The sequence below is a fragment of the Carassius carassius genome, chromosome 19 (assembly GCF_963082965.1).
Source record: "Carassius carassius chromosome 19, fCarCar2.1, whole genome shotgun sequence".
In the NCBI taxonomy this organism is placed as follows: Eukaryota; Metazoa; Chordata; class Actinopteri; order Cypriniformes; family Cyprinidae; genus Carassius; species Carassius carassius.
In genome coordinates this window covers 6,150,706-6,171,206 of record NC_081773.1, presented here as the reverse complement: position 1 = coordinate 6,171,206, position 20,501 = coordinate 6,150,706, and the positions used below count along the sequence as shown (strand labels likewise).

General features: G+C 36.4%; 1 protein-coding gene across 1 annotated transcript; it reads right to left on the bottom strand.

Annotated features, from left to right (window-relative positions):
* Window positions 1-413: 413 nt before the first annotated feature.
* Window positions 414-20,357, bottom strand: dnajc15 (DnaJ (Hsp40) homolog, subfamily C, member 15). Its single transcript, XM_059499637.1, has 6 exons — window positions 20,192-20,357; window positions 19,354-19,405; window positions 14,931-15,004; window positions 11,457-11,533; window positions 9,950-10,020; window positions 414-900 (listed from the first exon to the last, which is right to left on the bottom strand). Exons 1-6 carry the CDS (start codon window positions 20,294-20,296, stop codon window positions 830-832), a joined length of 450 nt encoding a protein of 149 aa, XP_059355620.1. The 5' UTR covers window positions 20,297-20,357; the 3' UTR covers window positions 414-829.
* Between the last annotated feature and the right edge of the window lie 144 nt (window positions 20,358-20,501).

The following is a 20,501-nucleotide window of genomic DNA, read 5'->3' as shown; positions in this document are numbered from 1 at the left end:
CATTACTAGCTATTTTTAAATTAGAGTAGGCAGTAGGGACAAGCCAATACTCTATTCTGAAAGTAGTTTGAAATTGCTCTCAAGGAAATTAAATACAAAATGCATCCTAGAAGCTATTTATTCCTCTATTGTTTGCCTTTTATTCCTTTTGCAGTAATGTGTAACTGGTTTGTGCAGCTTGTGTTGGAGTAACTTGTCCTTGGAATGAATCTTGAGTCTGACAAACAGCAAATCAGCAGTGCAAATCATGGCATACAGAACGTCCCTCTGTCCAATCCCAGCCGCTCTGTTCCTGCGTGGATCCGTCAGATGTGCAGACCAGACAGACATCTGTACCGCAGGCATCAGTCAGAGCACAGTGGGAGGGAAATGGTTCCGTACAAACATCAACAAAAACACAATGAGTCATTCCAGATTCGTAAAATTTGAGTTTATTCAGCATGCTAAAATAACTTAACACCTACATAGTCTGGTCCCTACGGGTTAGGGGAAATACTTTAGGCTTTTTAGACCACTGGAAAAGATACATCCACCATTTTTCAGCAGATGTTAAACATTACACAAGTCACCTAAAAAAATAATAAAGATTAATGCGAGATATTTCACATGGACAGCCTGAAGATCCTTTAACATGAAGGATCAACCTTTGCCGACTTGCATTAAAGTGGTGGAGGGGAACAGTGACAGATAGAACAGAACGCAGTATGCTGAGAGTCAGCTGATTTATGGCAGAAAAACATGGAGGAGAACAATGACTAGTGGAGGCTCATGGGTAAGTTGGCGGCTCTGAAGTAGATGTAACTCTGTTGGGGAAGCACAGGCAGCTGGGTCAGTGCCGAGGGCCAGAGTCAAGAAGATCTTTTGCTTCATTGATCTTTGCTGCCAAATACGGGGATCCACCTGCAGGAGAAGCAGCAGTTTATATCAGTATGTTCCTGATTTTTTTGTCTCCTTTCTCCTCTTACATTTTTGAAAGTGTAAAGGGTGCATTTCTAAAATAGCATTATCCTTATTATTTCATCTAAATGTAACCACTTTATTCACAGGACATACAGAGATTTTAAAAGTGAACAAGAATTTAAATTTTATTTTATCCTATGTGACCCTGGACCACGAGACCAGTCATAAGGGTCCATTTCTGGAAATTGAGATTCATAAATCATCTGAAAGCTGAATAAATAAGCTTTCCATTGATGCTAGGATCGGACAATATTTGGCCCAGATACAACCATTTGAAAATCTGGAATCCGAGGGTGCAAAATAAAATCTACATATTGAGAAAGTTGTCCAAATGAAGTTCTTAGCAATGCATATTCAAAAATTAAGTGTTAATATATTTATGGTATAGGAAAATTACAAGAAATATCTTCATGGAACATGGTCTTTGCTTAATATCCTAAAGATTTTTGGCATAAAAGAAAAATGTATAATTTTGACCCATACAATGTATTTTTGGCTATAACTGCAAATATACCCGTGCTACTTTTGACTGGTTTTGTGGTCCAAGGTCACATATTACTTTCTAAATGTATTTTATTGTGCACAATACATTAGTGCACATCAATCCAAATAGTAATATAAAAGTCTTAATATTCTGGTCCTGTTCTATTCAAACATTTGAAATGGGTAAGATTTATTTTTGTTTTTTATATGTTTTTGAAATAAGTATCCTATGCTCAACAAGGCTGCCTTTATTTGCTTAAAAATACAGTAAATATTGTGATATGTTATGACAATCTTAAAAATCTATTTTCTATTTGAATTTTTTTTTTTATGTAATTTATTCCTGTGATACAAAGCAGAATTTTTAGCATCATTACTCCAGTCTTCAGTCACGTGATCCTTAAGAAATCATTCTAACATACTGGTTTGCTGCTCAAAAATCATTTCTAATTATTATCAATGTTGGAAACGCTTTTTAAGCTTAATATAGTGAAAGATGTGATGAATTTTTTTCAGGATCTTGGATGAATAGAATGTTCAAAAGCATTTATTTAAAACTGAAATCTTTTGTAACATTATAAATGTCTTGACTGTAAATTTGAGCCCACGTCCATGCCTTATAATAGGCGTGTGGCTGGGAGGGGGTAAAAATGTGCTATAGCTGGCAGCGTGTGATGAGGCACACCTGGTGCCTGCTGCGCCTCATCATGCTGCTATAAATTTCCATTGCATCTTCGGTTCAGTGAAACACGTTCCACGAGTGCAAGCGTACGTGAGGCGCCCTGGAGGTCCAGAACACAGTCACAAAGCCAGAGCAGACGACAGCTAGACCCTTGCATCTGTACCAATCACTTTCTCCTCACTGCATAATAAGCTCTTCAGTACATTTATTTACCTCTTACTTGCTTTGAAACATTTTGTAAAATAAAACTGCCAACCACTGTTTTCTTAAATGCCTACAAACTCTTCTATTTATTATGTTTTGTTTGCTGATGCAGCCAAACAGTGCACAGTGTAGTGCAAAAGTTATATAGAGAGTATTCAACACATCAACAGTTTAATTAAACACATTTCTAATGCATCGATTTGCATGCAATTTTGCCATTAACTCAAGAAGTATACACAGATAAATGATAATACATCCTGGTATGTCTTTTTCGCTTCACAAAATCTATATTATTGAAGGGAAGATGAACGGAGCCATGCACCCAGAAATTCTTAAAGTGCCCCTATTATGGATTTTTGAAAATAACCTTTCATGCACTGTAACACAGCTTGAAGTGAATGAAAACGTCCTGCAAAGTTTAAAAAAAAATTGAAAGTGCACAGTGTATAAAGTTATTGTGTCTCAAAAGAAAGCGTTGACTCTGAATCACTGAAATGAGTCGTTTTCAAAATGAATCCCAAGCCGTTTCATGTTGATGTCCACTTGTTGGTCTGAATAAAAAAATGCTAATTCAGTTTTCGCCAGTAATGATTTACATACATAGTATGTAGGTATATGACCCTGGACAACAAAACCAGTCTTAAGTCGCTGGGGTATATTTGTAGCAATAGCGGTAAAGCTGTCATTAGCCCGGTTTCAATCCTAAAGGCTGATTGATACTTCTGCTTCAGACCTACGCCGAAGCCTACGCATAGATGCACTCTCTTACGCCTGATGTGCAGACAGCAAGTGCTGTGATTGGTCTGCTAGAATCCCTCCCTCCATATGTGCTTGAGTTTTGTGTGTTTATGTGCACTTCAATATATCTTAATGTAACACCTTCTTATATAAAATAAAACAAGAACAAGTGTCTAAAAAAGTGGTACTGCAGGTTACACCAGCAACATGCCCGTGGTACTGCACGTCGACGCAGAAGTAGAAATGAAAACTGACACATAGCCTCAGACGCAGAAGTATAAATCAGCCTTAGGTTGCGAATTTAACTGTTGAGCAAAATTTAAATATTGCATAAACATTCACGAATAAGCACCATTTCCATCCAAGGTTTTGAGAGCAAAATCCTCATTTCTGATAAACTGCCACTAAATATCAATTCAATTCAAGTTTATTTGTATAGTGCTTTTTATGATGCAAACCAACTTTACAGAAAATTAAGTTTCTACAACATTTAGTAGTAGCTTATCTGTGGTGACTGTCAGTTTATGTGCATATAATATCACTTAGAAAAGTAATTTTTTAAATATTATAAATTACTTGTGCCTCAGAGCGAGCAGATGTAACACAATAAATTCTGTCATTGTTTTCAGAAGAGAATGCCAGCTGTTTGAGAATGCAGTCGTGGTAGACCATTCTGGGAGGAAGTACAGAAATACTCTGACGACAGACTGTTTCTCCCACTGTTTATATATGATGTGTGTGTGTGTATGTATATATGCATAAACATAACTACAGTAAACAATCCCGATTTGCTATAGTTGAGCTTGTTTGCAACTTAAATTAAATGTTGTTTTATAAAAATAATGATCGATTCTTCACATTTGGTCAAGTTTGACAGCTTAAACTGGTAATTGACTGTTGTACAGTGGTTCATGAAACCAAGGTCACATGGGGTCAGCCATGAACGTGTCGTCACAGTGCTGTGTCCTGAATCTCACCAAAACATGCCACGATCACATGGAGCCCAGTAAATATAACATAAACAAGAAATAAAGTGATTAAATACATTAAAAAAACACTGATTTTTGAAGAAAAACTAAAACTTAATCTAATTTATTTTTTAAAAATACATAAAATACATTTTATATGTTACTGACTTTGTGACCTGGACATGTTTTCGTGAGATTCAAGGAACAGTATTGTGGCAAAGGCGACCTTGCTTTGTTAAAGGAGTCACAGGATTCACACAGAGCTGTCCCTCTCCAGGATCCTGAAAGCATCCATTGTGTTTCTCTCTCTCTCTCTCTCTCTCTCTCTCTCTCTCTCTCTCTCTCACACACACACACACACAGTCCCTGCCTGCCCGCTTGCACAAGACTATCATGATAAGCAAAAATAACAAATTGGAAAACACACAGGAGAATGAACAGGTAGCAGGGAGCAGGGCCTGAGCAGGCTGCTAATCTGTCTGTGTGTCAGAGAGGAAGTGGAGCTGTGTGCTCAAACACAGCCTGCAGTGATGCACTTAATTACACATTAGTTTTTCTGCCAATATAATTTTGCTCAGGACATTTCCTATAGACACTGCCAATGGACTTATTTCACATGAGAGAAATCTCGCAATTTTTCGCAATGACTCAGCAAAAGTTTGATTCATTTCAATTAATAAAAGCAGTGTATATTCCAATCAACTAACTGAACCATCAAAACTATGATAAATAGTTTGTTTGCATCATAACATTATTTTCTATTATTTTGTTTACAGTTTCACATTTTTTCATATTAAAATGTTTCAATACACTAAGAAATCTATCTATGGCTTATTATTTACTCAGAAACTGGTGGTAATTAATTACAAAAACTTTGAATTAAACATGAAATAAAATAATTACAAGAATATCTGTTTTACAGTATCCAAACATTTGTAAGTAAACATTACTGTTCCTTACAGTTGTTGTATTGGTGCATATAAATGTTCATGTGTATTAGGGGTATCGCGATATACCAGTATTGAAGATAACCGTGATATTCTAAGCAACAATTATCGATATCGGGTTAATTTAGTGTGTGACGATATACCGGTATTAGCGATAACCACAACATTTAAAACACCACATGTAAATACTCTAGCATCAGTACCTGGATGAGCTCCCAGGTGGCAGTATTGTGCCTTAACGCTGACATCTGTCACACAAGAAGAAGACGCAGCGCTCGCAGCTGCTCCGAAGAGAGCAGTGTTCATCAGAGCAAGTTGACATTATTTTACTAGTCATAGAATGGGAAACTTTTTATATTAACCTGTAAACAGCGGTTTTTCTGTGTTCATATATTGAAGTAAAGGGTGATTATTTTAATGGGTACCGCATTTTCTTTACTCGTCTTATTTTTGTATTTGAAATCAATACAGCCTGAGCGTAGTAACACTTTATTTCTTTGTTCAAATCTATTAACAGTTACACGATTAAAAACTGATCTTGAAAAACTGATCGACCACATTGCTATATTAAACTCTGTAAAATTTTAAGTTGGTCGCAGTGCCATGCACTTTATGCCTCATCTGTGGTCATTCTTCAATAAGGTTCATTAGTTAATATTAGTTAACATAAATAAATAACAAATAATAATGAACAATATTTCCACAGCATTTATTAATCTTAGTTCATATTAATTTCAGCATTTACTTATGCATATTATTAAAATCACAAGTTGTGTTTGTGAACATTAATTCACTGTGAACTAACAGGAACAACTCTATTTATATTAGCATTAACAAAGATTAATAAATTGTGTCATAAATGTATTTTTCATTGTTCATTCATGTTAGTTAATACATTCATGTTAACAAATGACATCTTATTGTAAAGTGTTATCATTAATATCTATTCATCATACTGTTGAAATTGACAGTATTTTCTCTCTTGTTGTTTCATAGGAGCTCCAAAGAAGATGGAGAAAGCCAAAGTCTTGTGCTCTTCGTTTATCAGTATCCTTGTGTTTGTTGGGTGAAAAAGAAAAACTCCCCCACCCCCCAAGGTTTCTATAGATATCACGATATATCGACATCGTGAATTCTTATAGCACAATAACCATAATATGAAAAATCTAATATCGTGACAGTCCTAATGTGTATAATTTGATTATTCTTCCTTGTTTTCTTTCTGAAACATGTATACATATACGTGTGTGTGTGTGTGTGTGTGTGTTTGTGTGTGTGACCCTGGACAACAAAACCAGTCTTAAGTCGCTGTGGTATATTTGTAGCAATAGCCAAAAATATTTTTTTTTACACCTTCAGATTCCAGATTTTCAAATAGTTTTATCTCGGTCAAATATTGTCCGATCCTAATAAACCATACATCAATGGAAAGCTTATTTATTCAGCTTTCATATGATGTATAAATCTCAATTTTAAAAAAAATGACACTTAACACTGGTTTTGAGGTCCAGGGTCACATATATAATTTTGATTTGTACAATTTAGGTCATGACACAAACCCCACAAGTCACATGACAGACAATAACCTGAAAAAAAATTTCGACTGATTTTTCTTTTTAGTTTCTGCTTTTATTCAGTTTCTGTTAGATGAGTTAAGACATGTATGATGGTTTCTCAACGTCCCCATTTGCTCATGGCAAGCTAACTAATGAAAGGCAATTCAACAATCATTCCATGCCATTACTCTGACCACTCAAAGTTAATCATCTCATTACGGCCTAAAGAGTGGATACCGGAGCGAATAGCGTCGATCCTCATGTCAATGTTAAACCTTGCCTTAGGGGCAAGACAAAGGGCTACAGGCAAGAAATATAGAAAAGTGCTCAATCTCATCTGGGTCACAGAGTCTATTCTGACATGAAATGTGTTTGATGTCAAGGTGAGACATTAGGAGACATGTGTATGTACAGACATTGATATTGATAACTCACCAGTCACTGGCTGCATCCGAAATCTCATACTTGCCTGCTATATAGTAGGCAGAAAAAGAGCAGTATTTCTGAATTCATAGAATTCGTAAAACTGCAGGTGAAAAGTACCAGGATGACCATTACAGTGAGTTTATGAAGTGCGCATTCAATGGATACTTTAGCATCCCATAAGCACACAGGAGACACAACTGATGCTGGTTTGTCACATGACAGTGACAACATGATGAATATAATACATCCGGATAACATTCATATTACCCATATGCATATTATACACAACATGATTTTTAACAGCCGTGAGGTATTTATTCAAAAGTGTGCGATTTAGGACACAGCCATTGAGTTTTGATAATTCTGAGGCTTTTACGGACAATGTCTTGTGAATCAGAAAGAAGACATTTTGAGACCGTTGTTACTGAATACCTGCATTGTTACACTCGCATGTCGCACTCAGTCAGATGCACAGTAAATAAAATGCTACATTGCATCATAAACAATCTTCTCTGTTGATAATGGCTCTCCTGCTGAACAGATGCTAGTGTCGCAGCATCCATCACCCTCCACAGTTCAGTTGCTAAGAGACGTCTTTGTTGACAATCCAACACCTGCGATGTTTAATGGATGCTTTGCCATTTCATTTCCTTATAGGAACATTTGGTAAGAGATATCAAAGGGGAATATCAAACATTCATAAAAGTATGACCACATTAGCAATACTTTGGCAAAATTGTGTGGACAAAAAGGTTTATTGTCTGTTGTCAATAGCATAGCGATATATAGGCTTGTCATAATCATAAAGTTTGTGCTGAGGATAAAACAAATAATTGAGATTAACGATTTCATTCAATTTTGTTCACTTACATTGCAGTCAAACTTTTTTTTTACACTTATACTATAAAATAGGCCTATACTTTCTTCAATGCTGTTAAAATGAATAATAATTATATAATGTAACATAACAATCTTTTGTCCTCATACGAAATTCCCAATTGTCAGGATTTCTACTGGATTTCATCCATGAAAATTCTCCAAACAATGGTAATGGAAAGCTAACTGCACTCATCAATGGGGTCTTTCAGACATCAGCTCCAACACTAGTCTAACAAACGCTATGGACGCTTGCACACCGTTATTAACGGCACTGTAATAAAGGATTTCTCAGCAGAGCTGGAGGATGGGACGAATCTGGCACACTTTCTCTGCAGGACGTCCTCCCTGCAGTCACAAGCCTTATCGCTCCACGACAGACAGAATCACAGAGACCATCGCTTATTTCACTGAGAGTATTAGTGGTCGAGAGAAGCAAACACACACACACACACACACACACACACACACACACACACGCACATCTATAAACAGCACCGAGCGCTGTGAGAAACGCACCTGAAAGAGGGTAAACCAGAGAAAGGCAAGGTGAGGCCATTAACCTTGAACAGAAAAAACAGGACGAGTACAGTCACCAAGAAAAAATAAAGACGCCGGCTCACGGTGAGTAATAGGTGAAACCATGCACTTAAAAAAAGAACACGGTAAAAAACAAAAGCAAGTCGCCAGACAGTGATTTATAACCTGTGTCGTACAGATCAGCGTGAACAAATCCTTATCAGATCTGAACACATTTGTACCTGGTGCATTATCTCTAATGTGTGATATATATATAATATAAAAGATATATATATATATATATATATATATATATATATTTTTTTTTAAGAAAGACATCTCTAATGCAATTTTTTTCACCAAAACAGTAATATTTGGAAATATTATTGGTTCAAAATAAATGTTTGTATTTGAATCTAATTTCAAATGTAATTTATTCCTGTGATCAAAGCCAGTCTTCAGTTACACAAGATCCCTCAGAAATCATTCTGATATACTGATTTGCTGCTCAAGAAATATTTTATTAGATTATTATTTTAATATACATATAAATATGTGCTGCCTATTATGTTTGTTGATAATATAAACATTGTATTGTATTATTAAATAACAGCATTTATTTGAAATAAATGTTATACTTAAATGTAAAAATGCAAACGTTTTAAGTTAAGAAGTGCATTCTGTCACTTATATCAATTTGAACCACCTTTCGTGATTATAAAATACTGATAAAATAAGATCCCCAAAATTTAAACAGTAGTATATAAATATTGCACTGATCCTTTATGGTTTTCCTTTAAAACAACTGCTAAATAATAATAATAATAATAAACAGAACTAATATATATATATATATATATATATATATATATATATATATATATATATATATATATATATATATATAATTCAAATTTTCTAAAGGGTGTCATTAGTTTTACTTTCCTTTCTCATCTCATGACATGCATTAAGATTATTAATAGCGTCTCCGATTTAAACTCCATCTGCAAAAATTAAATTAGAGTTGGTTAGACTGATTTATTCCTATGAATAATTGAAAACTATAAGCTAAATACATTTAAAACTGATGCAAGGTGATTAAAATTAAATGATTAATTAATTCATTCTGCATGGCATTTTTAAATCGGTAAATAAATGCTGCTGTTTATTTCTATGTTTTGTTATTACTGGTGAATATGCAAATAATTCAATGTCATTCTTCCTTCAATGAAAGACAAATAGAAAACACGCTTCGTTATCTGCAGTATTTTTCAACTGTATTTAAATTCTGAACATCTTGAATCTACAGTACTGGCTGAAGCGATGGCTCACTTCATTATGTCCTGCTTTGTGTGGTTCTCATTTATGGTTTATATTACAGCAAGTCAGCATTTCAGGGATGTGAGCTCTCTTTAAAGAGTGTGTTATGACAAATGACAGATGCTGTTCAAATCAATAATGTAATCAACACCCGTCTCTGCCGCTGTCTGCTCAGACAATACACTGAGCTACGGCTGCATCTGGAGAGCTGAGTCAGAGAATTATTGATCAACACACAGCCTTCCCAACATGACAGCCTGAACTACTGACCTTTATCTGGATGATTTAGGACCATGATCCTTCTGTGGGCTTCCCGTACCTTTGCCTTGCTGCTGGTTGGACTGCGCAAAACAAGAAAACAGATCATTTAGAAAAGGAGCACACCACCATCTAGTGGACACAGTGAGAACTGCAGGATGAATCTAATTACAGGCCTCCAGACTGATTCTTTTGCACTAGTCATCAACATGTGTGGTCTGTCTCTAACACCGCACAAATAAACTGGAAAAACTAAATCTGTACATCCCCTGAAAAAATCCCAAATTCAGTGGGCAAAACAGGCAACAGACCTAGAAAAAAAGGGGGATTTGTGTATGCTTACGGACATTTTTAATTTGTCTGTCAAATGGATAAAGACAAGCATTTGACAAAACAACAAAAAGGAACTGATTTTTTTTTTTTAATGCAATGTAAAATGTGCATCATCAAAATTATTTATTAGTTTACTATTTGATTGTTTTATTTATATAAATTAAATTAAACTATAAATTACTTTAATAACCATTTTAAATGTCATTATTTAATGTAAAAATGACTCATTTAAAATTTTCAATTAAATGAAACGCTTTAAATGTCTGTACATTTATCAATGTAAAAAGTGACTTAAATTTTTATGTTTGAATAATAAAATTGTTGACTTATTTCTTATTTTTAAAAGTCTCTTCCTAGTCTTTCTTATGTCAACACTGACACGTATTATAAATACTGATAAATGTAAAAATAATTTCAATGAATTATTAAACTGAGATTGTTTGTTTTTCTGGTGTTGCTTTATATATGTATAATATAATAAAATATAATTTTCTTTTTAAAGATGATCTATCCCCTTAAAGAGTTGAATTTACCACGAGTGTAGAGAGATCAAGGTATATCAAAGCAAACAGTAACATTACTGAGGCCAGTTATTTCAGTTGTGAGTGACAGACACCGAAGTAAATCTAAAGACAGATGAAAAGAGAATAACAAAAACGATTAACCTGAATCAGTACCATTTTATGAGCCTGAATACGGTCGACAATGATTACATCCAAGAAATATAATTTACAGTCTGGTTCAGCTTTATGAAAACATTAGTCCAGTTTGATTGACAACACAAAGAAATGAGGCGCTCGGCTTCGCCACACAGGATGTGATGCTTGCGAGGTGTGAGTCACACCTGGTGTGGGACCCTGTGAACTTCTGTTGAAGTAAGGGAAATTTTAGAGAAATATAGCCTCCTAGGAGGAGGGTGGTCCACCAAAAAAGGAGATTACAAAGTTAAGAGACACAGCTGAGACTTTTTCCCTTTAGACAAATTAGGATCAAAGCCGTGATGACATGAGATGACGACCGGCTTCAAACCAAAAGAATTGCCCCCGGACTTAACCGCATGCTCTTCTGGGAAGTGCAGTGTGTATATACTGTAAAACACCTTTGTTTTCTTCCATGACAACTCATAATGAGAGAATTCAGTAAGAGGAATTGCAGTGATTTAGGGCTTTGTTTAGCCCACAATTACCTGATCCCGAGAACAAGGCTGGCTTCCCGTCTGGTCATCTTCTGCTCAAATCCACCTTTGTAATATGCAGAAAATGACTAGGAAAGAAGAGAACAATTTTGAAAACATGATCCAAATTCCATGTTAAGCTCTATCAACTGCATATCTGTGGCTTATTGTTGATTACCTGGGGGGAAAATGGTGCCTTTTTCCGTTTTAAACCGTTAAAATGGAAATACACAGGGTTAGGCAGTAAACGTTAACATATACACTGCTCTCAAAGAGTCAAAAGTCTTCAACCCTACTGGCTTTAAACTGGGATGATTGAATCACTTGTAACCAAGCTTTCAATTTGGATGTCACGATGCACACAATGAGACATGACAGACGTATCTGTGCAGCAGACATTACACTGCCAATCTGTAATCAGAATTTATTCACCCAGAAAACTGATCCCAGCTGGAAACGATTTTACCAACTATACAGCTCAAATTATAAACAGGGTTTAACTGAATAATTCCTCTAAGTGCTTTAATAAAAATATAAGCTTCACATTTCTAGCATTTTTGGGTTTAACAGGGTTTCCACTGGTTTTATGAAGGTGAATTTCCCAAGTTAAGGGAACACAATGCATCAGAATGTTCTCTGTATGTAAATGTCTGTTATTTTTAAGCTTTTTTGATATTTCAACTGGAAAATGACAAAAATGCTTAGGGCAAATTAAGACATTTTAAGTCCTACAGGAAAAAGAGGGACAAGTCAAAATACATTTCTGTAGAGATCAACATGAGTATTGCAGAGTATTGTACTGAACCCATAACATTCCTTCAACCAGATGATGTCTGATGTACACAATAACATGTTTAATCTCAATACTGATGGCAAACAGGTTGCTTTGGATCAGATAAAAGCCTCAAGATCAGCACTTTCACCTCATTATGTGAAAATAGAGACTATAGGGATTTGAGATGATTGACCCCATAATTATCCAAATTACACAATCCCAAGTCTGAGGACATGTACAGATCGGAGTACAACATGGTGTTAATCAGTGTTGGGGGTAACGCATCACAAGTAACGTCAGTTACGTAATCAGATTACTTTTTTCAAGTAACTAGTAAAGTACTGCATTAATTTTTAATATACAAGAGAATATCTGAGTTTCTTTTTCAAAAAAGCAACACCAGTTACTTTGTTTACCATTCAAGTCTCCTGTCCACATATTTGGAAAAATTGGAAGTATGGAGGCGATGTGTGCGCTGTGTGAACATGATGTAGTGCGTACTAAATGTGATTGTGCATTAATTCATCCCACTCACACACACAAAAAAAATAAAGATGAATAAATGTTTTTTTAGTGCTGAAGAGTTCTACTGTACAGACATGAATGTACTTTTCATTCAGGTTTATGCACTACACATTTTGTTGTGAAAGGGCTTTTACATTTGCTATAAATAGAACTTCTTATATAAAAAAATAATCAAGTAAACTGTAAGTCAAATAAACTGCTCATATTTAAAAAAATAACGCAACAGTAATGTAACGCATTACTTTCCATAAAAAGTAACTTAAGTAATGTAATTAGTTACTTTTTTAGGGAGTAACGCAATACTGTAATGCATTACTTTTAAAAGTAACTTTCCCCAACACTGGTGTGAATGCACCATAAGGACCCAAGACTGGGATTAGAGAAAGTCAGAAAGGACAAGTTTCATAAAGTGTTTTTTGAGGAAATTTAGAGATGCTGAGATTTTGTTACAGTACAGACCTCACAAGAGCCATGTTTACGTTGCCATTTGCTTCAAAAATGTTCCACTTTGGGACTTCTCCATATACAGTTCAACAAGTTCACACATTCAGTATTTTCAGCACATACTAAAGATTTAAAGAAACAGTTCACCCCAAAAATGTTATTCTTTATTTTAACTCTTAAAACATTATTTGCTCATTGTCATTCTAAGCCCACATGCTGTTGTTTTTAGAAGACTTCTGAAGAATTGTTAAACAGCTGAAGCACTGAATAAGCTAACAACAACAGGGCCACGGAAATATCTCTTTGATACATCATAAATGTATGACTTGCTTTATTACATGACTTGCTTATTACATTTCTTCTTGAGCCAGTATGGCAACATGGGATATAACGCACAATGTATGGACTACTTTTATGCTTCTATGATTTTTTTTACATTTCAGATTACTATAAACTGTGGTGGCATAAGCAAGAGATTTTTAACAATTCTACAGAAATTTATTTTTTGTGATGTCACACACTTCTGTGTTCCACGGCAACTGCACATGAGGGTGAATAAAAAACGGCAGAATTCTCATAGTTGTTTGCGGAACTATCTCTTTAATTCAAATTTATTAACATCGGTCTGTGGCTCCTTCAGAAATCGTACATACTACCAGATTTTGGTCAGAGTTCACGATTGAGTAAAAACATGTGTATGTTCAGAGGGCGAGAGAGAGGCCACAATGTTCAGTCCAATCTCAGCCCACAACAGGACACTTAATCACACTCATCCATTATGTGATTCACAGAATAATGAAATCGCTGGATTAATAACTCTAATATTGATCTATTACAAGTGTGCTATGTCGCGAACCCGGTTTAGGAAAAAGCCGCTGAGATCTGAAAAGTTTCAGAGTTCACACAGGTGGACAGGTTGAGTCAAAGCGCTGGAAACCAGCCCCGACCACACAACCCTGGAGATTAAGAAGAACCTGGCCAAATCAGCATTACAAACTCCATCAAAAACCAGAAGCACAGCGTGAACTACAGCAATGGCCAGTAAGATGTGATGAATCAGTCCATCGCCTTACAGCAGGAGGCTTAACATGCCAACATTGCACGCAGGCAAGTGCCTCAAGATGTGGAAATGAACATGGAAAAATCTAAATTTCATTCTCACACATCATCGCTTTCTGAAATGGAAGCTGTGTTTTCACAGTGGGGATATTGATTCATAGGATGTTAGAAAGCATACACGCAGCATTTGCTTATGTGCAATCTCAGAAAAAAAGGTCCAAACTCACTGCTTTCGCCAAATGTCTTTGGTGGCAGCGGTGAACACAGCCGTAATCTGCTCAACTGCGTCTGACTGCTAGAGCAGATACGGAGCTCTACATAAATGGCTTGTCTTGTCTGACTTCCTTATCCACCAATAAGGAAGTCAGACAAGACAAGCCATTTATGTAGAGCTCCGTATCTGCGCCAGCAGTCAGACGCATCAGGACCCTCGCAACACTTCTCTGAGAGGCCCCTGATTGTGTCTGTTGTACTTACATCTCATTAGCTCCTGTTTCAATTCCTTAGGACTGAGGAAGGCAACAGTCTGCAATGATGGATTTGCTGGAGAAGCACTAATAACATACTGAGTGTTTGATGTCTATAAAAAGTACTAATATCTACAATTAGTAAGGAACCAATATATAACATTTGTTGCTAAATAAGGTAAAGAGAAAAATGGTTTGTTCATTTCTGAAACTTACCGTAGAGGGGACCTTCTTAGCAGCTTCTGTAATCACCTGACTCAGAGGCCTCCATAAGTGGAATGCATATCGACCTAAAAGCAAATTTAATAAAGGGAAACATGCATTGATGGGTTGAAAAGTGTGCCACTTGATCAGACCATTTACAGAGTTCATTTCCAGGGTTAACAAAGTTGGTTTAAGGGTGAAACCAAGGACAAAACCACATTTTAGTCTTATTCAATATGTGTTAAAGGTGAGGTCGCCTTTCAACTTCCCTTGGTATTTATTTGGTCAGGGTGCGGGTGAACTGCCAGCGGTTGTGGTTCGACTATGAAGCAACACACTGCAAGTCAGCAGCACTCAATGAAATGAGCATATAATGCTTTCGAACATCCAGCATTTAATAAAGAAGCTGTGAAAAGCCATCGAGCTGCTCATTTAACCCAACCAAACAGTAGGTGAAGAACACATGAAATCATTGGGAACATTTATGGAATTTCATTTCATCAAACTCTAAGAAGCACATTGTTGAGAGGAAAACGTTATTTTGCTTTTCAGCAAAAAAAGTGTTTGAGGCTCCCTCCGCTGTAATCCAAAGCCCTGCCTCAGAGTGGAGCAGACCACACACCGCCTCAGCTTTTGGCAGGAGTGCTGCCCCCTCGATGTACTGAAATGGGAATTAGCCCCCTTCCTCAAAGCGACCACAAGTGCTATTCCATCCTGACCTCACACAGCTATGGGTGGAAGACTTGGAGACTAACAATGATTAGCTACCACGCAGGAGTAGGGAGGACGGCAGAGACACCTGCAAGAAAATAATCAAACGTAAACAGGCCGATGACGAAGTCACTTAAATTATTTGGCCACATGCAGGTCGTTTAAAAGTCGCTTTGATTCTTTTAATGCTAAAGGCCACGTTGACCTCATTAACCAGGCTGAGCTTCATCTGGGGGCTTGAACAAACACTCACAGTAAGTGTGGCTTAACCATCACCATCGCCATCATATCCAGTGCTTCCAATCCTTTAGAATCACATCATAAATATTTGTGGGCAGCTTTAACGTACGGAAAGTTTAGCTAAATATTTTAAGAAGACAAGGGAGAATTTTTTTTATTACATTATACAATGGCTACTCTATCCCACTGTGAACCGCAAAAAGAGGGATTTTAGCTTACAAACATCCTGCCTAGAAACATAGTCTGCGCCAGAACGCAAACACGAAAGCTTCGCCAACACTGTGTTCCAAGAGCACTGATATCTAGTTCAAGAGCACTGGGACTTTTCACTTTACTTGTCTGTGTTTGTGCTTTCTAGACAGACCGGGAGTCTGTTAATTAGTGCTGGGGAGCTGTCACTGATTCATTTAAGCACATTCATTCATCCGGGATCGAAACAAGTCAAACAAAGTCTTAATGAGTGAGTATTTGAATCATTCCCTCAGCTGATTTGCTCTAGCACATCTATTCATTTAGGACTGGAATAACTGATGAGTGTTTTAATGAGTGTGTCACTGAATCATTTACTAAAAAGATTTGTTCAAACACACTGATACATTCAGGATCAAAAAAGGTGCCTGGGTCACATTCACTAATAATTTTGTAGATTTTTTCATATTTGCACACACAGGAGAACAGAGAACTTCTCATGAAAAATGCATTTTCTTTTTCATAACATGCATGTATGTACATGGATTTGTACTTACAGGATTAGTAAAAAAAAAAAAAAAAAAAAAAAAAAAAAAAAAAAAAAAAAAAAAACAAAATACTAATGATTTACTCACAATCATGTCATCAACTATTTTAATCTCTTTCTTTCTTCAGTTGAAAAGAAATTAAGATTTTTGAGGAAAACATAGTGGACTACAGTGGTGCTCAATGTGCTGAACGCCAAACTGCAGTTTCAATGCAGCTTCAAAGGGCTCTACACAATCCGGGGAATAAGGGTCTTATCTGGCGAAACAATCAGTCATCGGCCTAAATTTCTTATTGACAGAAGAAAGAAAGTTATGAACATCTTGTATGACATGGGTGTGAGGAAATTATCTGATTTTTTTTTTTAATTCTGGAAGTGAACTATTCCTTTAACCTTGGCTCAATCTAATGTTAATGAATTTAGAAACTCAACATGAGTGACCATGTGCCTTAGGTTAATATTTTTCCTTTATAGCCTTTAATTACTTTCGGTAGCAAACATACACCACTTTCTCAAAGATCCTCAAGCAATGCTATCCTCAAAACCATTTCAATAATCACCTTTTATACACAGACCCAGACTCCAGAACTCTCTTTAGCCAGCCCTAACCATAGCTGAGTTTTTACACTGAGAAACCTTGTAGCCCGGGTTTAACAACACATTTTTTTTCTTACTGTATTACTGGAACGTGATGACAAAGTGATGTACGAAATTTCCCCTTAACATAATTTGAGGCCAAAAATTTTTATGAACAACAAAAACCACACACAAGAAAAAAAAATCATGTATACGGATTTTTTTGTGTTTTTTCTGTTGTCCCTATATATATAATTTTTTTCTTTTTTTTTTGTCGATTTAGAATATATTTTAGTTTGAGAATTATAGCTGAATGATTTGCAGATCACACACACTTTTGCACCTAACATGCTTAGTGAATACGATCTATGAGTGATCTCATAGATCGCTTTATGAGTGAGTCATTGAATCATTAGGCTTGTTTGAGATGAGCAAAATCTGCGCAGATCCGATTACCGGTGATCATTGTGAGATGCATGCCGGTTAGAAAAGTGTCCAAGTTACGTCCGCCTTGCTCTGATGTCATGCTAACGTGTGCAAAAAAACTCTTGCGATGCCGAGGCGGCCTGTTACGGATTGAGCAGTCGAGCGCAGTTGCTCTCCACCGACTGCGCTGATCAAAAGCATGATGGGAAACGACTGACTGACGACACAGCTTCATGCTCATTGGCTGAGAATGTCAACTGATACATTTTCTCTTTATTCTAAGAATTAGAATACCCATTTATTTATTTATATTTACATGCGAATGAAACAAAAACAAAACACGCCTAGTGAAGTTAAGAATTAGGACATGCTTTATTTTATTTTATTTTTCTCGTAGAATTAGAATTCTTTGTTGTAATTTTCACTTTATTCTATTGTATGTTTGTGTGAATTAATAAATCAATCCATTAAAAATATACATGCACACAAACATATCTAAATGGACTGTTTAGCCATTATGCCTCATCTTTGTGTGGTTTCATCTGAGAAGTGTCGGGGTCTGGCTTAAAACAAGGGAAGAAATTCTGAAGAATGTTTGCTACAAAACAGCTTTGACTTGCATAGTATGGAAAAATACTATGGACGTGAAATGGTGGCAGAAACCTGCTTGTTTGCAAACATTCTTCTAAATTTCCTCCTTTTTGTTCAGCAGAACAAAGGAATTGATGCACATGATGACAAAACAGTGATATTTCGATTACATCCACTTCGTCTGCGATAAAAAACGCTAACGTAATCTCCTCCATTGCTGACGTTTGCAGGTGACAAAGTGGCGAGATTCAGGAAGTGTCCGACTTCAGAGGTCTTTTTTTACCCCTCCCCTTACTGCAGCCGCCTACTCTCGCCTACATTTCAGGCGAGGCGAATCTCAAATAAGCCTATTTGCTTCACTGATTCATTCAGGATCTTAATGAGTGAGTAACTGAATCATTTACTCAACTGATTTGATTCAGCACACTGATTCGTTCAGAAATAAAACACCACTAATGTGTTTTGTTCGGACATGCAACAGTAAATTCTGCATCAAATTAATTTGAAAATATTTTTATTGGCAAAGCAAAAAAAAGACAAAGTCACTGGCAAAAGTGCATTTAAAATGTAAGTTACTCAATACTAACTTCTTGTTTATTGAACTGCTGCATAAAAGAAATAACACACTCACAATTGTGCTAATGTTGATATTTGAAACAACAACTCTCTTCTGTGATGTCGCTTAATTCTGACACATTTTGGAACTCAAAAGTACATGAAATTGCACAGCAAAAAGCTTGTATGCTTTGCTCTTAAAGACTATTGCAATTTGCTGAGGCTAACACTACCGTGTGTCAAAACATGACAATATCATGCTATATAACTTAAATGCATAATTTGTCACATGGCTAATTCTAATCAACAGTTTGAAATTGCTTATCACAGTCAAACCATGCAAGAAAATACAAGCAATCCAGTCTCCCCTGGAGTAATCTGAGGTTGAGCACTACCTCAAAAGCACAATGGTGATCAATCTTCAGTTTGAACCGGTAACCTTTGGTTCTCAGCCCAGAGCTCTAACCACTAGACTAGGCCATACCACACATATTATAGAAATGCACGTAACATCTGCATGTGACTATGTAACACGAGTTTTAACGACACACAAATCTCCAAATGGATGCGTACACAGGGGTCTAAAGCAGATTTGCTCACCTGCAAACCCTGCCGCTGCAACTCCCAGCCCCACTGCCATCAGACAGCCACCCTGAAACACACACACAAACATCACATCACTATGATAATTAATAACAAACACAACTCAAACACTGGCAGAGAAGGATTTTAAACATAAGATGAAACACATAAGGTTCTCCCATAGGAGATCATCAAAGATTTAAAAACCAGACTAGACTTCCACTGACTGATGAATCATGGCACTGTATGGTTCATGAATTAATGCTTCAAATTTCATACAGTTCAGATTTAAAGCCCTTTAACCTTTAAGATGTTCTATCTATCTATCTATCTATCTATCTATCTTCTCAGACAATACCCCAAAATTTATAAAAACACCCAGAATGCCCGAGCTACTAACGTTACCTCAAAATGCATAGCAAAGACCTAGAATGCACCAGAAAACACCAGGAACACCTTAGAGACCAATTTGTATCCGTAAGGCGCATATAAATCTTTTGACTTTCAAATAAGGCTTTGACAAATGACTGACGTTATACTTATTAAATCAACCTGTAAGTTACGTATAGCTTTTTGTGGGTTATAAAGTGTTAATTTCCCATGTCACAACACTTACATAATCATTTTTGGGCCATTTTTGTTAATGCATCAGTTTACATTCATCAGATGTTTAATTGTTTAACATCTCTGGTTAAAAAGAAACAAAAAAAAGGTAACGTCTTCAGATAAATGCTTTGAGTTTCAGATGTGAGCAGCAAGGTCAATGTAAATGTGAGCACACAGATGACACAAGCTCAGCCATTTCACAGTAAAACAGTGTAAGTGCTCCGTATTCTCCAGCGCGGCATTTACTCACAAGGCGTTTGTCAATATCTGTCTCACTCTGCCCGGTGGATCTCGGTGTATATTCAGCATTTCTCAAGAAGTCCCCCTCCATCACTACACCCCTGGAGCTCGCCATGCTGATGATGATGACACACAAATCTACGGAGACACCAGAGGGACAAACTACGCGCTGATGCGGGGTCTCGCGATTCCAAAACAGAGCAACGCGTTTTCATACCCCACAGCTTCGTGTGCCCCAAACCTCCAAAACAAACTGTAACTTGCAAGAATTACCGTGTGTTTAAAAAGATTTCAAGCACTATGTTTCATATGAATACTGG

What these genes read in the sequence shown, in the direction of transcription:
- dnajc15 (XM_059499637.1), bottom strand. Translation starts at nt 20,296, where the DNA reads ATGGCGAGCTCCAGGGGTGTAGTGATGGAGGGGGACTTCTTGAGAAAT. An exon ending in TGCAGCGGCAGGGTTTGCAG is followed by an intron (nt 15,005 to 19,353) that starts GTGAGCAAATCT and finishes ATTTGCTTTTAG; the next exon opens with GTCGATATGCATTCCACTTA. An exon ending in CCTAAATCATCCAGATAAAG is followed by an intron (nt 901 to 9,949) that starts GTCAGTAGTTCA and finishes CTTCTCCTGCAG; the next exon opens with GTGGATCCCCGTATTTGGCA.